Source organism: Phocoena phocoena, chromosome 20, assembly GCF_963924675.1.
Source record: "Phocoena phocoena chromosome 20, mPhoPho1.1, whole genome shotgun sequence".
Taxonomy (NCBI): domain Eukaryota; kingdom Metazoa; phylum Chordata; class Mammalia; order Artiodactyla; family Phocoenidae; genus Phocoena; species Phocoena phocoena.
Window position 1 is genome coordinate 3,396,971 of NC_089238.1, and position 15,261 is coordinate 3,412,231.

Consider the following 15,261-nt stretch of genomic DNA (forward strand, 5'->3'; position numbering starts at 1 on the left):
AGCTTCCTCATCTGAAAAAAATCATGATAATACTAACACCTACTGTACATTTGCTGTGAGGAGTCACTGAGAATTCACTTAGTTATTCATGAATTTATCTGCTCCCTCACCCATGATTTACATAGATTTTCATACCCATATTTCCCTCCCTCCCTTTCTTTCTTCCTTGCATCATCCATCCTTTCTATATTCCCTGAGGCCCTCTGTGTGCCAGCTTCTGTTGGATGCTGGGGACCCCCAAATAGATGCAAATCCAGACTTTACTTCCAAGCAACTTATTGTCATCAAGGAAACAAAGTAGATATGCAGCGTCTAGGAATAAAATCCCCAGAGAATGAGAGAAAGGGCAAGATTTCCTCAGGGAGACACAGTAGTTCCAGCTACACCTCATTCTTTTTGCAACAAATTCTTTCTCTCAGTCTGTGTCTAGGAAAGTGGATCATTTTATTGTCTTCTCCCCCATCTCATCCCAGACAGGATTTCAGGTGACGGACAAAGGTCCATGACATTTGGCAAGAGAGCTCTCTGAGCATCAGGTAAAGTAGAAAATGAGCCAACAAGTACTGCCATGTGCTAAGGAAAGGGGCAGAACTTACCCCTGAGCTTCCTGGTAGCCAATGGGAAAAGGGAAATCTGATCAGTTACCTAGGTTGTGAGGTCATGAAATTTAAAAAGTTCCTCCAAAGGAATGCAATAATTTCTCATGTGTGAGTGAGTGGGGGGCATCTTTATAAAGACAATACTATGTATATATTATTACTATTACTGCTACTACTTTTGATAATAATCCTCACAGCAACCTCATTAAATAGACACGATTATTATTCCCAGTTGACAAATGAGGAAACTGTGCTTCAGGGAATTAACATGACCTCCTCGGGATCATACATCCAGGAAGTCCTTCTCTAAATCCTGGGGTTGAATCTGTTCTGAGTTAGATGATGACATTGGGATCCCTGGGTCTATGTCTCCACAAGTAAGCAGACAAATGAGAAGTATAAAACCATTACAAGTGGCGACCAAACTGGGAAGGAAACCAGTAAGGGCTCAGATCATTTAAAAAGGGTTGTCAGGGACAGCTTCTCTGAAGAAGGCTGTGATATGAATGACAAGAAGGCATGAGGCTTCCAAAGATGAAGGGGAAATAGAATGGAATATGATCCAGTCACAAAAAGGAATGAAGTAACTGATTCATGCTATAGCATAGATGAACCTTGAAAACACGATTTTGACCAGACATAAAAGGCCACATATTGTATGATTCCAACTATATGAAGTATCTAGAATAGGCAAATCCACAGAGAAAAAAAAAAGCAGACTAGTGGTTTTCAGGGACTAGGGAGAGGGATAAATGAGGAGTGACTGATATTGAGTATGGGGTCTCCTTACGGCATGATGAGCAATTTCTGGAACTAGATAGTGGTGATGGTTGCACAATACTGTGAATGTACTAAACATCATTAATTGTAAGCTTCGTATGGTGTGTATTTTAACACACACACACAAAGATGGGGGGAAGAGAATTCCATACAGAAGGAACCCCAAGTTCCTTGCAAAGGCCCTGGGGGCAAGAACAGGCTTGATGTATTCTGCAAAGAGCCAGGAGGCCAGTGTGGCTGGAGAGGAGCATCAGGGTGGATGTATGGGGCTGGAGGTGGGGACATGACGTAAGAGACACAGCCAAGAGCCAGATCACACAGGAACTAGGAGGTGAAGCTAAGGAGCTGGGATTGTATCTACCTGCAGTGAGAAACCTCAGTAGGGTTTTAGAGGGAAGTGGCATGGCTTGGTTCACATTTCAGATTACTCTGGCTCCTCCGTGGAGGAAACGTTGTGGAGAGTGGCGGTGATGAAGATAAAAGACGTTAAGCCTCACTGGAGAAAGTCAGGATCTGGGGCTCTAGTGGGCTGAAGGCTGACTCAGGAGGGGCCCAGGTTGGCTGGCCCACTCCTGGAGGGTTGCTGAAAACTCAGCCTTCATTTCCTTCCCACTAACCAGAACTGTCCTCAGCAGGCAGGTGGACCTTCTTTCAACCCACCACACTCCTGCTAGTTGCATGTTACCTTTCCCATTTTACAGAACATGAAACTGAGGCAGAGAGGGTGACTGACTTGGCTAAGTTCATGTAGCAGGGTGAGGAGAGGGGACAGAGAACCGAGGCTCCTTGGGTGCTGTGCCCTGGGCTGGGTGCTGGGGATGATCTGGAGATGTGTCTCACTGGAGTCCCTGCCCTTGTGGAACTCACAGACAGGTTCTCTCAGCCAGCAAGTGACAGGACAAGGTGTAAAACCCAGCCATGTCCGGCACCAAAAGCCACATTCTCAAGCGTCCTCAACCCCGGATATAAAGTACTGGGAGCCACAGGGCAGACTACAGTGGCCAGCTGCTGAAAAAGCAGGAGCAGAACTCAGGAAGATCCCTGGCTAAGGTTGGAAGGATTTGGAGTTTTCCAGGGGGAGAAGGGGAGGATGTTAGAAGGAGCAACACAAACCATAAAGGGACTTCCCTGGTGGTTCAGTAGCTAAGACTCCGCACTCCCAATGCTCCCAATGCAGGGTGCCCAGGTTCAATCCCTGGTCAGGGAACTAGATCTCACATGCCACAACTAAAAGATACCATGTGCTGCAACTAAAAAAAAAAAAAAACAAACGATCCTGCGTGCCACAACTAAGACCTGGCTCAGCCAAGTAAATAAATAAATAATAAATAAACAAAAATAAATAAACAAAAACACAAGCCATATAGACCTGGAGACAACAGAGGACTTGGTGTGGTTCCTGAAGCCCTGTTGTGTAGCTTGCCCCCTTCCGTAGGGGGTGTAAATACTGTCACTGTGGCTGATTTCAAGCCACCAATGTGAAGTCTGAATATAGAGTTGAGAAGAGATGCCTACTACCACACCATCCTATAGTATTTCCCAGAGTAGAACAAGGGTCCCAAAATTTAAGGCAAAGCCAAAACAAAAACAAAGTCACCAAAACCAACACACCCAGTAATCAAGATAGAAAGTATTTTAATGCAATATATTTTTTTTAATTTAAAGACAGGATCTGGCCCTTCCCTTGGACCACCCTGCCTTATCCTAATCCTGGCCCTTGTTCTAATAAAACTTTATTTACAAAAATAGACAGCCCATGGTCCTAGTTTGCCAACTTCATTTTTTAAACTATTGCATGAAAATAGCATTTCCTTCTTACAGGTACAACAGCTGTAAATAACCTTAAGACCATCAATAATTGTAAAATAAAGTAGGAAGTGATGAGTTTTGAGTATGATTACTTTTATTTTAATGTATTTTATTGGAATTTAATTTTTAGTAAAAAGTTTAATTTTTAATAATGATTGTGTGTAAAACCAGGTCACAAAATTCCTGAAAATGTAGCAACCGAAGCCAGTGCTAGCTGGCCTCAGTACTTCGCTGTGTTTTTCTCACCTGGAGAGAAGCCCTGTGTGATAGAGCCAGGGTGTGAGGGGAAATGGGGCCACAGAGGTCTATAGTTTATGGTCTAAGCCACCTCAGTTTAATTTGGGTTGATCAAGATTCTGTTCCGTTCTGTCTAAATCTGAATCGGCCCAGGCCTCCAGCTTCCAGAAATTTGGATCGCCCCCAGCCCCGCCCCAGCCTCTTCCGGCCCCGCCCCTTCCCCTTCAGCGCCGTCGTCATGACAACCGCGTCCTCTCGCCCACCGCTCCCACAAACCCTTAGCGCTCCCATTGGCTAAAAGTTTGCAACAGGCAGGTCTCCCTCGCTCTCATTGGTCAGTTGATGGCGGTGGTGCCAGCCCGCACACTCCTATTGGCCGACTGATTGAAAAGGGCGGGGACTATGGGCAGCAGTTGTGTAGGGACCTTCGGATCCCAGCGCCGCACCGAGAGGGGAGGGAGGGGACGTCTCGGGTTATTTAGAAGGATAAAGGTGAGGGGGGTGTGAAAGGGGCGAGAAGTCAGCGGAGGTGAGAAGGGAATGGGTGGGCAATGCAGACACGATATTTGGGGATTCCCGGGTTGTTTGTCCCGCAGGGAGATGACCACACCAGCGGGCTCGGGCACTGGCTTCGGCTCTGTGTCCTGGTGGGGCCTGTCCCCGGCGGTTGACCTGCAGGCTGAGAGTGAGTCGCCCACACAGGACCACAAATCATCCGACACAGCGGCTGCTTTCACAGCCTGGCAGACACTAACGTTCTGGCGCTAACGTTCTCTGAGGCTCCAAGGGCGGGGGGGCGCCCTCCAGTGGACAGCCTAGATACCTCTGCGAACTACGAGTCCCAGAATGCTTAGAGGCACAGCTCCTTTTAAAACCAAGGCCTGGGCTTTCCTCGTGGCGCAGTGGTTGAGAGTCCGCCTGCCGATTCAGGGCACACGGGTTCGTGCCCCGGTCCGGGAGGATACCACATGCCGCGGAGCGGCTGGTCCCGTGAGCCATGGCCGCTGAGCCTGCGCGTCCGGAGCCTGTGCTCCGCAACGGGAGAGGCCACAACAGTGAGAGGCCCGCGTACCGCAAAAAAACCCAAAAAAACAAAAAAACAAGGCCCGGGGTGCAAGTCCTGCTGGGAGTTGTAGTTCATCGTGCTGGGGGTGGCTGCAGGGGGCGTTCTCCAGGCCACAAACCCCAGCCTGCTGTCGTCTTGTCAGGTCCTCCTGTGGACCCAGACTCACAGGCCGATACAGAGCACGGGACCCCCGAGCTAAATGTGCTGCTGTTGGGCTCCGTGGATGGGCGACACCTGCTACGGACCCTGACCCGGGCGGCTCTCTGGCCTCGAAGGAGGTTCCGTGTAAGCTGGGATTATGGGGTCCTGGAAGGAGGAGGATGAAGATAAGAGCGCAGATTCCTGAGTCCTTGAGGGAGGAGGGAGCTGGGGACCCAGACTCCTAGGTCCTGAGGAGGGAAGGGGCTGATGTTGGGGACTCCTTGGTTGAAGTGAGAGGAAGAGCCTAAGGATCAAGTCTCCTGAGTAGTGATGGGGAGGAGGGTTCTGAGTGCCCACACTCCTGTGTTTAAAGGAGTGGGGCTGGTGTACAGGTCTCCTGGGTCCTGTGGAAGAAGGGGGCTGAGGTTTCCCACTCCAGGGTCTCCTAGGGGCCAGGAACACAGGTCTCACAATCATTTTTCCCTGTCCATCCTTCCAGTTTTATGTGCTGGAGAATAATATGGAAGCTGTAGCCCGACACATGCTGATTTTCAGCCTAGCCCTGGAGGATCCTGAGAAGATGGGGTTGCAAGGTCAGCAAATACCCGGCAATCTGGCCCCCAGCTCCTTCCCCCTCCCTGCAGGAATTCTGGCATTTCAAGGGTGCAGTTAAACATTTTGGACATTGTTCCCTATTTCATCACTTGCTCACTTGTTTGGTAGCCTTAGACCCTCAGTTTTTCCCACCTTTGAAATGGGGATAAAAGATAATACTTCCTAGAATCATTTAGGGAATTCCAGGAGAAAAACCACATAAAACTCTCAGAACTGTGCATGACACAGTGTAAGTATTCAAAACCTCTTAGCGAGGGAGAAGCCCAAAAGAGATCAAAGGGCTTCCTGAGAGGTAGTGAGTCCCCCAGATGTGGGAGGGTTTGGCTGAGCTGAGCCTGAGTCCTGAGTCTCCCTTAGTTAGAGGTGTGCACCCCAGGGAATCTGCGTGGAGGAAGCGGCCTTGGAAGTGAGATTATAAGGAGGAGGGGGAGAAGGAGGATTTGGGTGGGAAATGATTATTTCCCAGTAACAAAAACTTCAGTTTAGTGCCTAGAGCAGAGTGTAGACTCAGGCAGGCTGTATTCAAATTCTGACTCTGTTTGCTGTGTGACCTTAGTTGCGGCAGGCGAACTCTTAGTTGCAGCATGCATGTAGGATCTAGTTCTCTGACCAGGGATCGAACCCGGGCCGCCTGCATTGGGAGCGCCGGAGTCTTATCCACTGCGCCACCAGGGAAGTCCCTTTTATAAGATTCTTAACTAAAATGAAAATATTCAACACTTTAACACACATAAATCTTCATCTCCATCTATATCTATATAAAACTTTTCCATTTTTAAGGCAAGGGAAACAAACATGAAATTCAGGATTGGGGTTACCTGCAGGGGGTGGGAAGGAATAGGCGAGGAGACCTAGGTGGGGTGTAAGTTATTCTTCGTGTTCTAGCTATTCGGGTGGGTAGGGAGTTTGCCTGGGTCCGTTGTGCTGATAACACGACTATGGAATAAGAAGATCACTATAAAGTGGGTATGCGTCATCCGCACGGGTCTCGTTTCTGGGCTCACTCCTCTGCCCCCTCCTCTAATTTTCTCCCCGCTCCCCGCAGAGAGGAGCGAGACCTTCCTGGAGGTGTGGGGGAACGCACTGCTGCGCCCCTCTGTGGCCGCCTTCGTGCGCACCCAGGCCGGCCGCCTGGCTCGCCTCGTCCCGGAGCCCGATCGCCTGGCGGAGCAGCTGCCCTGGCTCAGCCTGGGCGCCCTCAAGGTGCCGCCGCCCGGCCTGCGGCCGTCGCCGGCGTGGATCCGGGTGGCGGTGGGAAGAATGGGGATAAGCAGTCCAAAAGGGTTTGCGTTGATGGATAGAGCTGAGGGCTCCCCGGCTCCCACAGTGGGATATGGCCCTGGGGGTGGCTTCTACTCGCGGAGCCTCAGTTTCTTCATCTGAGAAAAAAGAGAATCGTTCCCACGCCCTGGGAGGAAAGGGAGGATCAGGTAAGAGAAGCTGCGGTCCCTGCAGCCGCCTCTCCCTCGTTCTCTCTCCACGCGGGCCTGGTCGTGCAGTTCCGCGAGCGCGACGCCCTGGAGGCCGTGTTTCGTTTCTGGGCCGGAGGGGAGAAGGGGCCCGAGGCTTTCCCCATGAGCCGCCTGTGGGACTCGAGGCTGCGCCACTACCTGGGCTCCCGGTACGACGCCCGGCGCGGTGTCAGCGACTGGGACCTGCACATGAAGCTGCACGATCGCGGGGTGAGGGCTGGGAGGAGGGGCCTGGGGTCTCCAGTCCTGGGTGTGTAGGAGGAGGGGCTGGGGCTTGAGGAAGCAGCGGTTGGGGGCCCCAAATCCTGGGTCTGAAGGAAAAGGGTGCCAGAGGCCCTCAGTGCTGGGTCTTTGGGAGGAGATCCTGGGATCCATATACCAGATTCACTGAGGCCTCTTTTCTTGCATCCCCCCACTCCAGGCCCGAGTCATCCACACCAGTGAGTTCCGGCGCTGGAGGGACACAGGGGTCGCCTTTGAACTCAGAGACTCCAGCGCTTATCACGTGCCCAACCGGACCCTGGCGTCCGGTCGCCTCCTGAGCCACGTGCGAGTCCACTCCCTGCCCTGGCTGCTTCTTCTTTTCGGGGGCCCAGGAGTCGGAGTCCCCAACATCGACCTCACCCGTCTCCTCTCTCCCTGATTTCCCAGCGCGGGGAGCGTGTAGCAGCGCGCGGGTACTGGGGGGACATCGTCACGGGGCCCTTCGTGGCCTTCGGCATCGAAGCGGACGACGAGACCCTCCTGAAGACCAGCAACGGTCAGCCTATCAAGGTTTGAGGCTGGAGGTGCTGGGGCTGGAGGCGAGTTCGCGAGGCCCCGCCCCCTATGTGCCCCCTCTCTACTTCCTAGGGCCAGTATGGAAGTGTAAGCTTGCCCGCCAGATGCTAGCTCTGGGTGTGGGGGAGTGTGGGGATGGCGTACTCTAAGCCTCTCCCCTGCCATTCCGGCCCCGCGGTCCTAGCCCCGCATCCGGCCACGCCCTTTGTCCCCCAAAGACCGCGGGCGAGATCACGCAGCACAACGTGACGGAGCTGTTCCGAGAGATGGCCGCCTGGGGGCGCCCAAGAGCCACCCAGGGAGACCCCGCGCAGGTGCAAGGCGACGCGGATGGAAGCCCGGAGCCTGGTAAGCGACGGACCCAGCCTTCTTCCTTGAGATGGGAATTGGGGCTCGGGTGATCATGTCTGGGAGAGAATGGGACCCGGACCCCCGTCCCGGGCTTCAGGCTCCTGGTGTTTCAAGTCCAAGCATGGACTGGTATGGTATCTAATGCCTGGACAAGTGACCTCCCCTTCCCGACATCCGGTCTATTTTTCTCTCTTCTCTTTGAGCTTCTCTCCCTTTGCTAAATCCTGACACCATCCTTAGCATTCTGAATTCCAGCAGTAGAATTCTCATCCTACCTGCAGAAGTCCAAGAGGCTGAGAACATTTTAACAAGGTTAAGCTGGGTCCCAGCTTAACGCTGGAGAGCCCTCCCCCCCAAATCTGGTCGCGCCTCCTTCCACCCATCCCCTAACTTGGCCCTCCCGGGTGAATGGATGTCTTGTGTGGCCATGGGCCAACCACTCTCTTTTCTTCTCTTGAATCTCAGTTGCCTGGTCTGTAAAATGGGTCTCTGTGTGCCAGGCCAATCCTCCCAGAATTTTCCAGGAATCTGCCTAAGAGGAAGGATGAGAAAGGGCTTGAAGACGGACAAGGCGAGTCATCTCCAAGTTTTGTCTGTTTGCCTAACCCTGCCAGTCTTCCCTTCCCCAGCAGCCCCTGTCCCGGAATCCTTCACTGTCCACTTCCTGTCCCTCGGTTCTGCCCAGACCCTCCACCACAAGAGCTGCTACAAGGGACGGTTCCAGCTTCTCTACGTGGCTTGTGGGTAAGAGGGCCTGGGAGGTTCCCAGATTTTCCTCCCCCAACCCCTCCTCCCTCAGACCCAGGAATCCGAGTCTCCAGACCCTCCTTAATCAGTGTCTAGGTCCCCAGCCCGCCTCTTCCCTCAGGACCTAAAAGTCTGAGCCTCAGCCCTCCCCTTTTTCTCTCTGCAGGATGGTCCATCTTCTCAGCCCTGAGCTCGGTGCCTGCGTGGCCCCCGGAGGACGCCTCATTGTAGAATTAGCCCAGTGAGCCAGCGGAGAGCAGGGCGGGGAACTTCCAGGCTGGGGGCGGAAAGCCAGGTCCCCTAACACGCTGCTCCCTGGTTGCAGGTTCCTAGTGGACCTGCGGCAGGAGCAGCTGCAGGGCTTCTCCACCCGGGTCGGGGAGCTAGCACAGGCGGCTGGATTCGCCCCACAGCCGGGGGCCAGGCGCTCGCAGACCTTCGCGCGCTTCTACAAGGCCGGAGACTCTGCTCCCAGCCACAAGGACCCAGCTGTGGGATCTGGGACTCCGCCCCCTGAAGTCCTGGCCCCGCCCCTTGAGGCAACCAACCCTCCCCCCGAGGACCTGACCCAGCCCCTTGAAGGCGGGATCCCACCCTCTGAACCCCTCAAACGGCCCTCAGAGTCTCAGGCTTCACTGTTGGAGGCTTTGGTTCCACCCACAGGGAGTCAGACCCCCAAACCAGAGAGTCTGACTGTATCTCCGGAGACCAACTCCCCAATCCCTAACTTCTAAAGTCGGGTCCTAGAATCAGAATGCGCCTCTAGAATACTCAATTATACTCCCAGCATTCTCAGCGCCAGAGGTGTCGCTAGAATTTCAGATTCCATTCCTGGGATTTTATATTTTATTCCTAGAATTCTAGATTGTTCTCTTGAGTTCTACATTCCACTCCCAAGACTCTAAAACCAGCCTGGAGATCCGGCCCTGGGGCTCAGGCCCTCTGCGTGGTCCCCTCATCCCCAGGCATCCCATTCCTAACTAGGGGCTGGGGGTGTCTCCTCTCACAGGCTGGTCAACACTAGGGTGGTCCAAGTAAAGAGAGCCAGATCCTCTTCTCCGTGTGTCGTGTGTCTTTCCTGCCCTCAGTCTGTCTCCAAGGGCTGGGAGAGGGGAGGGGCAGGAGTGTTCAAGAGAAGAGACTCGAGACCAGATTTCTGGGTTCCCAAGAGGGCTAGGGGTGAATTTCTCCGTGCTGCCTGCTGAGAGCCTGGGCACCCCACACCTGGATTCTCAAATAAATCAGCAAAACTTATGGATTGGCTAACAGGTTTGGGGCACTGAAACTGCCCATAACATGGTATAAAAAAATAACATGGTAAAAAAAAGTTCTAGCCCTCAAGGAGAATTACAATTTAGTGAGGGGGCGGGGCCTAGACTCCTGGGTCTGAGGAAGGAGGACGTTGGGGTCCGAACTCTTGTGTCAGAGGGAAGAGGGGCTGGGGGCCTGGACTCCTGTGTCAGAAGGAGGAGGGTTTTGGGGGCCTGGACACCCATCGGGGTCTGAGGATGGAGAGGTTGGGGGTCTGGACTCCTAGGTGGGAGGAGGGAGGGGCTGGATTCCCAGGCCGCCAAGATGGAGGGGTGATCCAGCTGGAGCATGGCCCGCCCCAGCCCTCACGCGCCCCGTTATCTCGAATCCTGGGCAGGGAGGGGAGGGGGCAGCAATATATTTAGTCTCTGTCCTCGCCCTTTATCTCAGTGTCCTCAGTGAGGCTTGTGCAGACCGGACGAGACAGAAGCCCCAGGGGCCTTCAAGGTCACTCCGGACGCCCCCTCACTGACCCTCCAAGAGCCCCTTGTCCCCTGCTCTGCCTTCCACAACCCCTGGCTTGAGACTCAGCATGGCGGACCGGTGAGTAATTGGTAACCGGGACTCCTGAGAACCGAGGCAGTGGCGGATAGGGGGGTGATCCCTCGGGTTCCTGTGAGGGGTGAGAGCTGCGAGGTTGGACTCCAGGCCTGAGAAGGGAGGTAGGGACAGGACTCCTGGGCATCGGAATGAGGTAAGAGTCTGGGAATCCGACCCATAGGAGCCGAGAAGCGGCAGCTGGCGGGCCGGACCTGTCGGTCAGAGGGGCCTCTGGGGTCCCTTAGGACACGGCGTGGACAGGACCCAGGCCTACCATTAATCCCCTTTTCCTGGTTTCTCTCCCTCCAGGAGCGGCGATGCGGTGAGAGTCGGCGTGGGCTGGACCCGCCTGGCCGGGGAGGGCGCTGCCGGGAGGGCTCTGGGGCAAGAGGCTGCAGCCCTGGAAGACTGCATGGAGAGGGGCTGGGGAGGGGGGTCCCTGTGATGACTCAGCTCCGTTCCCCAAATCCCAGGCGGAGAACCCGCCTCCCGCGCCACCCCCTGTACGACGCCGCTCCTCAGCCAACTACCGCGCCTACGCCACGGAGCCGCACGCCAAGGTGAGGGCGGGGCCAGCGCGGTGGGCGGAGCTGGGCGGGACTTCGCAGGATCTGGATTCGGATTCTTAGGTTACCCGCGGCTGGGGGAGGAGAGGCGGAGCCAGGGCCTTTACCGGACTTTGGTCGTGGGCGGAGCCCAAGCGGATGCGGCGCTTCAGGGGCGGAGTTTATCATAGGGCTGGGCTCTGTTTGGTGAGAGCTTGCCTATGGGCGGAGTCCCGCTGCCCGTGGGAACTGAGATTGCTTAGAGATGGTGGGGGGAGGTGCGTAGCCAGAGACAGCACATTGGTGGATGGGAATGAGGGGCGTGGCTTCCCGTAGACTGAAGGCTGGAGTTGGAGGCGGGACTAAATCTGGACCTGGCTTGAGGGGGCGGGTTCTGAAGCTCCTCCCGGCGTCCTCCTTCGGATCCTCCTCGCTCATCCTTCCTTGCTCTGTCTCACCCCGGCAGAAAAAGTCTAAGATCTCCGCCTCGAGAAAACTGCAGCTGAAGGTGCGATGCGCCTGGGGAGAGCGCCTAGGTGTCTTCAGGGGGCGGGGCTTGGAAGTTGGGTGGGGCTTCGGAAGAGCAGGTGGGCGGGAGGCCCTGAAAGGGAGGGGCGGGGCCTTGGAATGATGGACATCAACCTTGGGGGGTTCAGGTCTCTGGAAGCAGGCCTGGGATTAGAGGGTGGGGCCCGGCGGGGGTGGCTATCCCGCTCTGTCCTCATCCCCATACCTGTGCTGCCATACCCGTCGTGCCCTCCCCAGACCCTGATGCTGCAGATTGCGAAACAGGAGCTGGAGCGGGAAGCAGAGGAGCGGCGAGGAGAGAAGGGGCGTGTTCTGAGCACGCGGTGCCAGCCTCTGGAGCTGGCCGGGCTGGGCTTCGCGGATCTGCAGGTACCGGCTCCAATCAGGGACTCCTGCCTAGCCCGGCATCCGAGGTTCCTACTGTTCGGTCTTGCATCCCTTAGGACTCAGGGGTACAGTTACTATGCCCCCTTTCTGCTCAGGACCTTCGGGTCCAATCTCCCAATTCTTACCCTCAGGAGTTCAGAAATGTGGCCTGCAGCTGCCTACAATCTCAAAACCCAGAGGTCGGTTCCTCCAACCCACTCCAGTCCAGATTCTCAGAACACCTGGCTCTGGAGTTCTGCTTTGTTCGCAGTCCCCCAGGGTCTGGCTTCAATCTAATCCTCCAGGACCAGCTGTCCAGGTCCCCAGCTCCTCCTCCCTCAGACCCCGGGAGTCCAGAACCCCAGCCTTCCCCCCACCACGCACACTGCATTCCTCCACCAGGACTTGTGCCGACAGCTCCACGCCCGCGTGGACAAGGTGGATGAGGAGAGATACGACGTGGAGGTGAAAGTCACTAAGAACATCACAGAGGTGGGAGACACTGGGCCGTCTGGGTCGCTTCAGGATAGGAGGTGATGCCTGGGGCTCTGGTCTCAGCCTGGACCCTTGCAGCTGCTTATGGTTGCAGAAGCCAGGAGACCCAGGACAACTTTGTGAGCCTGGCAGGGAGGGGGCAGAAGGATGTGTACAATACGGTCAGGGAATGCTGTTCTAGGCAGAGGGAACAGCACATGCAAAACCCAAGAGGTGGGAAAGCGGAAAATATGTTTGTGAAAATGTGTGGCTGGAGCCTCAAGTGTTGGTAAGTGAGTTCAGGTGTGGGCCAGGGAACTGTGAGATGCATGTAGCTGGACTGGGATGTGTCAGTAGTTTTCAGAGATGAGGCTGGGGCAGATCAGGTTCCAATTTCAGGATGGGGAGCTTGGATTTTGTCTCGAAGGTGGTAGGAGCCTAAGCTAGGTAGAACCTGGATCGGGATAGGAGGGAAGTGCAGGGTGCAAGAGTGAGGCAAGGAGGAAGTGGAAGGAGGGGTCTCCACCTCTGTTTATGGCTGCTACCAGATCGCAGATCTGACCCAGAAGATCTTTGACCTTCGGGGCAAGTTTAAGCGGCCCACTCTGCGTAGAGTGCGGATCTCTGCGGATGCCATGATGCAGGCACTGCTGGGCACCAGGGCTAAGGAGTCCTTAGACCTGCGGGCCCACCTCAAGCAGGTGAAGAAGGAGGACACGGAGAAGGTGAGTGTGGTTACAGGTCCAGGAAAGGGGGTGCTTAGGGGAGAAGGTGTGTGTGTGTGAGCAATTCTAGGGACTAGCCTGAGGGCAGGTGGCAGTTGGAGTTGTGGGGAGAAGTATCTGGTAAGGGTCTTCCACAGGAAGTACAGGAGGGGCACAGGAAACGCAAGAGGAAGACAGAATGTAGAAGCGGAAGACAGGAAGTGCATTAGGGAGAATGGAAATGGCAAGGAGTCAGGAAGTGCATGATGTCTGCAGGATGTTTGTGAGAGAAAAGGAGTGCAGGAGGGAGACAGGAAGTCCAAGAGGGAAACGGGAAGTGCAGGAGGAAGACAGGAAGTGCAGGAGGGACACAGGAAATGCAGAGGGGAGACAGGAAGTGCAGGAAGGACACAGGAAGTCCAAGAGGGAGACAAGAAGTGCAGCAGGGAGACAGGAAGTGGGGCAAATTGGAAGGGATCTTCTGAGGGGACAAGAAGTGTTCCAGAACCAGACTGTGTGATGGGCATCCAGAATAGAGCGGCCCAGCAGGCGGGAGGGCAAGTGGAGGATATCTGAGAGCCTGTAGACCAGGAAGACACCCTAACCTCTGACCCATTCCTCCAGGAAAACCGGGAGGTGGGAGACTGGCGCAAGAACATCGATGCGCTCAGTGGAATGGAAGGCCGCAAGAAAAAGTTTGAGGGCTGAGCCGGCCTGTGCACAGCCCTGGCCCTGGCCCTGAGGATGGCCGCGAGGAATAAAGCTTCTCTCTGAGCTGGGAGTGGCTGTGTGTCTATTACCAGGGGCGCTTAGGTGTGAGAGAGGCGGGAGAACTGAGGGCCAGGCTCCCCCAAAGCCACAGCGCACATCAGGAGCAGAGCTGGGTCTCCACGTGGAGCTGCACAGAGGTGCCGAGACCAGGGCCCAAAGGCAGACACACAGAGACACGGACAGGCTGTCAGCGACCCCAGGAGAGACAGCCAGGCAGAGACCCAAAGGCAGAGGAAAACAGGTGGAGATTCATGGGAAGAAGTGCACAGAAAGGGGAAACAGACAGATACACACAGAGAGACAGAGATGACCTCGCCCTGGAAGAGACAGAAATAAGGACCCACAGAGGGAGAACTGCAGATACAAAGAGACACCCCCCCACACACCACACACACACACAAGAACTAGAAAGATAAAAACAGACACAGAGCTAAAGACACAGAAACCGAGTCACAGAGAAGCACAGGGACACCTGGAGACACAGACCAATAGCCAGACATCAAGAGAGGCAGATATGCAGAGACACCCGTGGAAATGGGTGAAAAACTGGCGGCACAGAGACAGGCAGAGTGAAGAACTCAGAGACAGAGATGCAGAGAGAGCCCCAAAGCCAACCCCTGAGAAATGCATAGAATGAGAAATGCGGAGAGAGACAGACACTGGCACGGAGGGGTGAGGAAGCCCCTAGAGTTCAAGGTGGTGGATTGGCTGGGAAGGGGGAGGGGCTACCAAAAAAGATCAGTGTCCGATGGAGGTGGGGAGTGTGAGGTCCTGTGGGCCTGACACACCCCCTCCCCCTCCCCTCCTCCTCCCCCTCACACACCTGTTTCCCCGCTTTAGCGCCTGTTGTCACCAGGGTGGAATCCTGGTGGCAGACAAAGGGATGGGGGTGGGGAGGGGGGGACAGAGAGATGGACAGAGACAGAGGTGGTGAGACGGAGAAGCTGAGACAGACACACACAGAGAAACACAGACGAAGAGTCACAGAGACAAAGGAGAGATAGAGACAGGGAAACGGGGTATGGGAAGTGGAGGCCCAGAGAGACACAGAGAAAGGGACCCCTTCATGGAGCGAGAAGGGGTCCCTTGTACCCTTTTCATCCATAAGCATCCTCCAAGGGGCTTCGGAGCACAGTGTGCTGTGTGATCTGGGAGGTGTGGAGCCCGAGGGTGGCCTGACCCAGCCCGGGGCTCCTGGACAATGCTTTTGGGATGGAGGAGACGCCTTGGAACAGCCAGGAGGTGCCTCTATCCCGAAAGTGGAGCCAGAGTGGGGGCAGGGCAGCCTCTGAGTGTGAGGAAAGGAATTCTCTACCCCTCCCTCTCCCCCTGGGGCGGGGCTGAGCCTCCCACTATAAACTGGGGGTGCTTCAGCCTGCCCAGCAAGACTGCCCCACCGCTCACACCTCTGCGGACGCAGCCTCA

At 55.2% G+C, this 15,261-nt stretch overlaps 2 protein-coding genes across 2 annotated transcripts; both read left to right on the forward strand.

Annotated features, from left to right (window-relative positions):
* The first annotated feature begins 4,025 nt into the window (after nt 1-4,025).
* DNAAF3 (dynein axonemal assembly factor 3) lies at nt 4,026-9,331 on the forward strand. The gene is made up of 11 exons (XM_065899068.1): nt 4,026-4,110; nt 4,634-4,776; nt 5,132-5,225; nt 6,293-6,450; nt 6,747-6,929; nt 7,141-7,266; nt 7,371-7,493; nt 7,718-7,847; nt 8,480-8,594; nt 8,764-8,838; nt 8,923-9,331. Exons 1-11 carry the CDS (start codon nt 4,026-4,028, stop codon nt 9,329-9,331), a joined length of 1,641 nt encoding a protein of 546 aa, XP_065755140.1.
* Nucleotides 9,332-10,293: 962 nt separating this feature from the next.
* TNNI3 (troponin I3, cardiac type) lies at nt 10,294-13,846 on the forward strand. Its single transcript, XM_065899682.1, has 8 exons — nt 10,294-10,451; nt 10,758-10,770; nt 10,922-11,008; nt 11,460-11,501; nt 11,759-11,890; nt 12,290-12,379; nt 12,910-13,086; nt 13,690-13,846. The coding sequence occupies exons 1-8, from the start codon at nt 10,441-10,443 to the stop codon at nt 13,771-13,773; spliced, it is 636 nt and encodes a 211-aa protein (XP_065755754.1). The 5' UTR covers nt 10,294-10,440; the 3' UTR covers nt 13,774-13,846.
* Nucleotides 13,847-15,261: the final 1,415 nt, after the last annotated feature.

Bases quoted from the DNA above. Each gene is read 5' to 3' on its own strand.
- DNAAF3 (XM_065899068.1), top strand. From the start codon at position 4,026: ATGACCACACCAGCGGGCTCGGGCACTGGCTTCGGCTCTGTGTCCTGG. The intron at 6,451-6,746 runs GTGCCGCCGCCC...CTGGTCGTGCAG, and splicing joins TCAGCCTGGGCGCCCTCAAG to TTCCGCGAGCGCGACGCCCT. The intron at 8,839-8,922 runs GTGAGCCAGCGG...CCCTGGTTGCAG, and splicing joins CTCATTGTAGAATTAGCCCA to GTTCCTAGTGGACCTGCGGC.
- TNNI3 (XM_065899682.1), top strand. The intron at 11,502-11,758 runs GTGCGATGCGCC...TGCCCTCCCCAG, and splicing joins CGAGAAAACTGCAGCTGAAG to ACCCTGATGCTGCAGATTGC. The intron at 12,380-12,909 runs GTGGGAGACACT...GGCTGCTACCAG, and splicing joins TCACTAAGAACATCACAGAG to ATCGCAGATCTGACCCAGAA.